Source organism: Carex rostrata, chromosome 10 (genome assembly GCF_964058835.1).
Source record: "Carex rostrata chromosome 10, lpCarRost1.2, whole genome shotgun sequence".
Lineage (NCBI taxonomy): Eukaryota > Viridiplantae > Streptophyta > Magnoliopsida > Poales > Cyperaceae > Carex > Carex rostrata.
Window position 1 is genome coordinate 10,915,781 of NC_135927.1, and position 6,863 is coordinate 10,922,643.

The 6,863-nt window shown below is 33.4% G+C and overlaps 1 protein-coding gene across 1 annotated transcript; it reads right to left on the minus strand.

The window, feature by feature from the left end:
• Nucleotides 1-3,495: 3,495 nt before the first annotated feature.
• Nucleotides 3,496-4,775, minus strand: LOC144560567 (trans-resveratrol di-O-methyltransferase-like). The gene is made up of 2 exons (XM_078309797.1): nucleotides 4,011-4,775; nucleotides 3,496-3,901 (listed from the first exon to the last, which is right to left on the minus strand). Exons 1-2 carry the CDS (start codon nucleotides 4,773-4,775, stop codon nucleotides 3,602-3,604), a joined length of 1,065 nt encoding a protein of 354 aa, XP_078165923.1. The 3' UTR covers nucleotides 3,496-3,601.
• Nucleotides 4,776-6,863: the final 2,088 nt, after the last annotated feature.

Consider the following 6,863-nt stretch of genomic DNA (forward strand, 5'->3'; position numbering starts at 1 on the left):
ATGAAGAACAAGATGAACGGTTCGGATTGGTCGTTTGGACTTTAAATCCATGATTTAGAGTACAATGCATAAAAGGATTCATGCATTGCAATGCACCATAGCCCATCTCTCTCTCTCTCTCTCTCTATATATATATAGAGTTAGGCTGGGGTGCTATGGATAGCATAGTGGCCTCTATGCTACGGCTCAATATTAGAGTTTTCAAAATTCAAACGGTCGATCCGAACCGTTCATCTTATTCTCCATATTAATATCTGTTTGGAGACCAAATTTTATAATTTTCTGAATTTTTTTACTATTTATTAAGCCACTTTGAAAATCGCTAATCCAACGGTTTTACTGTTTTGTGCAGCCACCGTTGGATCAACAATTTTGTAAAATACTTAATAAATAGTAAAAAAATTCAGAAAAATGTAAAATTTGGTCTCCAAGCAGATATTAATATGGAGAATAAGATGAACGGTTCGGATCGACCGTTTGGATTTTGAAAACTCGAATATTGAGCCGTAGCATAGAGGCCACTATGCTATCCATAGCACCCCAGCCTAACTCTATATATATTATTAAATTTACTGTTGAATGCTAGTTATATTTTATTATCATTTAACAACTACTTGAATTATTTATGAGAACCTGCTGTTAATTTTAGCCCATAATTCAAAAATGGAAGATGCTTTATTAAGCAAATAGATAAACAAAGATTTCTTTATATCAAAGTTGTCATTGCTGTTGAACATATTTATACTTGGGCCAGGAATACAAAGAGCGTTCTTATACAAAGAGTGCGAAAACGCAAAATTGGTCTTCTGGTCCTGGGTCATCTAAAACTCTGGAATGTAAAGCCCAAAATATATTGGAAAAGATTAAAGAGTTGGTTACGGTTTAGGCGTTGAAATGACATTCGCCAGAGCGAATGTATTTGCAAGAGATCCAACGATGAGAAAATAAAAAACTTTAGAGCAAAGGTCTTTGTTCACAAACCTTTATCCACAATCTGACCACAACCTTATCTGTTCCGCTTTCTAACTCAGTTTCTAACGAATTCTCAATCGTATACCTTCTTCCCTTTAAAAACTTCCAATTTGATTTCTTTCCATTTTAAAAATAAAATCTCGATCTCTCTTTCCTTTATGAAAACCACATCTCTCTCTCCACAGTCTAACCCTACCTACACACTGCACCAATGCGTCCCGACGAAGACTATCTTTCACCCCTCTACTTCTCTCTTCTTCGTTTCCAGCCGCCGCCATGACTGATTTAGAAGCCTTAGGTACAGTGGGCCCGGCCATACTGGTAGACGGTCTGCTGTTCGCAAAGTTCTACAACTTGGTGGCATCTTGAATCGTGCCGTTGATGGGAGTGCAAGGAACAGTGACGATCTAAAGCCCCAGGTAGGAGTTTTATTTGGTCAAAGTGTTTTCGATGGAGTTGACTTAGATGGTGGTTTAATTAGTTTCTAATCCAGAAGCGAAATTACGAAAAAGGGACTTGAAGACGCTAAGTTTTGATATATGTTGATTTTCTCTACCTATTTTGTTGAGGGGGCTAAACACTAGGCTTTGTAGGATCACTAAGAGCAATTGTTTTCTTTCATTCCTTTTCAAGTAATTATCCTCATGAAGTTGGTTTTAGCAAGCTTTTCAAGTAATTATTTAAGAATTAGTTCGATTTGATCCACATAGATTTCAGAATTGGTTTGATATCAGAATCTGCCTCCTCGATTTGATCCGTGTAGTGTTAATTTCATAATTTATTTGTTTAATTCTGTTGGATCCGCGTAGATTGATTCAAATTTCTCTGCTCGAGTTTAATTAGATCGATCGTGCAGATCTGAACGGCCTCCTCTCCTACAGTCCATTTTATACATGATCGCAATGGAACCTTCAATCGTGGAGCGCAATCGAATAGAAGTTGTTTTTGTTGAAGAGCACGGCAAAATTCAAATCTAGTAAGTTATTTCTATTGAATTTGTTGTTTTCATTGAATGCAGTAACAGATCTAGCATTTCAAATGAAATCTGGATGAAAGAGATGATAGAGAGGCGATATGGAGTATTGATCTGTTAATTTTACTGTATTGCCCCGTTAATTTTACAGTATTCATCTTGTCATTTTACAGTATTCATCTTGTGAAAATCTGGAGGAAATAGATGATAAAGAGGTGATATGGAGTATTAATCTGTTAATTTTACAGTATTGTCTTGTTAATTTTACAGTATTCATCTTGTCATTTTACAGTATTTATCTTGTGAAAATCTGGAGGAAATAGATGATAGAGAGGCGATATGGAGTATTAATCTGTTAATTTTACAGTATTATCTTGTTAATTTTACAGTATTCATCTTGTTATTTTACAGTATTCATCTTGTGAAAATCTGGAGGAAAGAGATGATAGAAAGGCAATATGGGGTATTGATTTGTTAATTTTACAGTATTTATCTTGTAATTTTACAGTATTCATCTTGTAATTTTACAGTATTCATCTTGTGCAAATCTGGAAGAAAGAGATGATAGAAAGGCTTCTTACTCATCCGAACAATATTCAATTCAAAATTCTACTGTATACAAGATTCAATTTTACAGTTCTGCTGATTCAATTTTACAGTATACAAGATTCAATTGTAAATTTTATTGTGTAGAATATTCAATTTTACAGTATACAAGATTTAATTGAAAATTTTACTGTATACAAGATTCAATTTTACAGTATACAAGATTCAACCCAGTGCGAATGCTAATAATTAACTCTAACTGTCAATAACCGCTAATAACTAACTCTAACTGCTAATAACTTCCTATAACTGTAATTTTCGAAAGTACAGTTTGAAAGTACATTTATTTTGTCATGTTGTGCAAGTTCTAACTATCATGGGACCACTTCAAATAGTTGCTGGATGTTTTGTGATTAACTGATATATTTTATGTGATATATTGTATAATTATACAGCATGTAGAAGTAATTTTACAGTATTCGCACAAGTCAAAGCTGTGGACAAATGGTGGATAAAAGGCTGTGGACAATTAGACGCTTTCCAAAACTTTAATATTTTTATGACTATAATGAAAATATTAAAGAATTTGACAAAAGTATACCAGCAATTAATCCTTAAGAATGATTTAGATTTTAATCATGAGAAATCAATAGATGTTATAATAGAGCACCGTATGAAAATTAGGATGTTAAACACAGTAACAAAATCAGTCTTTAGAACACCATTTCAAGATTCTGAAGCATAAATAATCGGCGGGTTTTTTATTTGTGGGGTTATGGTCCATTTTATCCCAAATGGCATGTGCTGATGTTATATTATTCATCTCAGCTCCGAAAGAAAATGAAAGAGAAGTTGATGGATGTTATCTTCAATCGTTTTACTTTAGAATGATTGTGGCTTGGAATTTGGAAAAGATCAGCTCCGCAGGGCATAACGTCATCTAGTAAATATGTCATTCAATTTTAAGTCACCGTGCTATGAAAAAAAGTCAAATAAAAGAAATGGATAGATTGTTGCTTCAAAATAAATTCATTTATGATTAACTAACATTGCATTGAGAACAAGCAAATAGAGGCAAATAAAAGAAAGTTCTGAAAAAGGAACACATAGTTATGGGTAGATCTCGATGACCGACATGAATCCAACGGTATGGGTGATCTTGTAAGAAGTAAATCCTGCTTCCTTGAATATTTTTTTCCACTCATTCTCATCTCGCTCTTCTCCTCCAGTTACTGTCAACATTAACATATCAAGCAACAGCTGTGGTTCGTCTGATATCATAGGAGACGTTGATCCGACAACTGCTTCCAAAACGATGACCTTGCCTCCGGCTTCTCTCGGAGGAATTGCATCTTTGCATCGCTGCAGTATCTTTATGCAATCTTCATTGCTCCAATCATGCAGAATCCACTATAACATCGAGTTTCCAGTAGGTAACTAATTCTGTTGTGTTTGTGTTTTTAATGTATAATATAAGTATATATGAGATTATGAGAATGATAAAAAAGAAAAATTATACCTTGAGAAGAACTGCATCTGTAGGTGGAATATAATTAAACATGTCACCTGAAACAAACTTCACGATACCATCATTTGGACTGTCACCTACAACATGCGGTAGATCCAAAACAATGCACTTGACATGAGGGAAATTTTTGGCAATAATTTCTGCCATTGCACCTCTACCGCCTCCTACGTCAACAAGGGACTCTATGCCCTTGAAAATAACATTACCATTTTTTATGATAACATCCTTAAACAAGCAACTACTGCTAACCATGGCATCATTAAACATTTTGTTAACCATAGGATTTTGGCTTGCCATTTCCCACAAGGTGCTACCATGTGCCAACTCAACTGGAATCCGCTCATCCTCTTGCATGAACCAATCGCCCATGTATAGAGAAGGTTTCAGCCATTTATTGTCGAGATGACAACGTACAAAGGGCAACATGTTGGTTGATTCATCTTTTCGGGTCACTAGACGTGATTGAGCCGTTAGATCATAGACTGCCTCAGTGCTTTCCCCAGTGCTTTCCCCAGTACCCTTCTCAATGAAGAAACCAAAATGAGTCAATAAGCGCATAAGGCGTTGAAGATGGGATTTCTTTGAGGGAGGAAGTGCCAAAACAGAGTGGAGCTCGCTGAGGGTCATTGGCTGGCCACTGTTGTCGATCGCATCGGGGATGCCAAGGTCTAAAGCACACTTGAGAGACATGGTTTTTAGGTAACCAAATGTCATGTTCCACAACCCTGCTTGAGCTTGACATACGTTGCTGTCCATTTTTTTATTTGGGGGTAGCAATGGACTCGGAATAGTTGGGAGGGATTAAGAAAAGACACAATATAAGAGGAATAAAGGTCGAGTTAAGCAGATGTTATGTATATATAAGACTTAATATATAGGAGAGTAGGTACAATTAATCAAAATCTCACTAATTTATTATTTTAGATATTGTAATTTATTATTAGATATGCTTTCCTAAATTGTAGAAAAAATAATAATAAATTAAAAGAAGTACATTAAATAAAGAGTATAACAAAATTCAAAAAAATTATGGGCCTTTCTAGATACTTCTATTCAATGTTTCCAAATCTCCTATTTCATTGGCCCAGTGTTGAGAAGCACTAAAAATGCTTAGAGAAAGAAATCCAGAAACTTATTTTCATCTTACCTACTAGAATTTTTTTTTTTTTTCAGAATTAGCTAGCCCGACATCAACCACGCCTGATTCCTTTCCCAGCCCATAAATTATTTTCAATTATAATTTAATTAGTAATGTTCAATCTGATTTTGGAAGGATGTACTGTATGTATGTGTGGTATTCTTATGCCGCAGTATTCTCATGTGTTATATGCAACATACTTATATTCAATTTCATGTACTAATTAAATTATAATTTAAAAAAAAAAAATAATCATTTTTTTTTCTAAGAATTCTGTTTTTTATCTTGTCCACACTTTCCAACTAGATCAAAATTGAATGTTGACAGTTGGAAACTACATACTATTATAAAATAAAGATAAACAAGCATAAAGAATAATAAACAAGATAGAGAAAAAAAAAGATGACAATTTTTTTATTCATATATTTCTCATATATGTACAAACAAGATTACAAAACCTCTATTTATAGGCCACAAATTGTAAATGAAAACCATACAAATAATAAATGGAGAAATGAATTCCAATAGTAGTGGGCATCAATATGCATGGAGTAGTGGGAAAATAAATTGAGGGTTAATATGGGAGTTACAAAATGAATGACATCCACACATAATATTTATTCATAACACTTCCCTTTGGATGTCCATTATATAAGAATATGCCTCATTAAAACCTTACTAGGAAAAAACCTAATGAAGAAAAATATTATTTGTTGATATTCTTTAATAGACTTCTAGTCATGATCCTCAATATTTATTATATTTAGCGCTATACTCTATACAAAAATATTATTGATATCAATTTCATCTCGGTTTCATCTTATTTCATTCATGATATAATTTATCGAGATCTCTTTATTTTCATGAATTTCAAATACCTAAGTTTCTGCTGGAACTCCAACATTATTTATAAACTTGATTCTCTTCTGGAGCTTTATCTGAAATTATCATATCCTCGACTTAACCATTTTCATTCTTTGCTCCTTTTTTTCGAGGATTTTTATCTTTTTAATCTTTGGAACCGATTGCTTTTCCATGCTGCATGCATGTTATAATTAGTCTATCCAACTGGGATACCAACTTTAATTGGAGCATTAGCAGTTGCTACATATGATTTGATCACTTTCTTTGAGTCTGTGAATGTGTCTGGCAATTGATTCACTAATCTTTGCAAATGAATTATCTTTTGAACATTTAGTTCATATTTTTTTAGTACGATGATCAAAATAAGACACTGATAATTCATATTAATATTTTTTTTCCAACTGATAGTTTTCTCCCCATAAGGTTGAGAATTTTTATTCATCAAAATCACAACCGGCAAAATTAGCCATGAATAAATCTCCCATCAATGGTTCTAGATACTCTATTATATATGGAGATTCAAATTCAATATAAATTATCAACTTTCTTTTATATCCCATTTTAGTGCGTTGTGATGGAAAAAATTAGAACATATACCACACATTAAAAATTTCTTATATGTGACATATTAGGTATGTTACGTTACGAAATTTTTACAATTTAATTCAAATGATTTAAAAGAAGGAATCGATAAATCATGTTAACAAAATAGAAGTTTAAACCTTAATTAAGGTTCCCCTAAATAAGTAAGTTAAGTGTGAATCAAAACCGCGTCGAAATTTCGAGATTTTGAAACTTTATAGGCTGAGTGCGGATGGGATTGACCCGCACTGCGGGTGGGT

What these genes read in the sequence shown, in the direction of transcription:
- LOC144560567 (XM_078309797.1), bottom strand. Translation starts at nt 4,775, where the DNA reads ATGGACAGCAACGTATGTCAAGCTCAAGCAGGGTTGTGGAACATGACA. An exon ending in CAGATGCAGTTCTTCTCAAG is followed by an intron (nt 3,902 to 4,010) that starts GTATAATTTTTC and finishes TCGATGTTATAG; the next exon opens with TGGATTCTGCATGATTGGAG.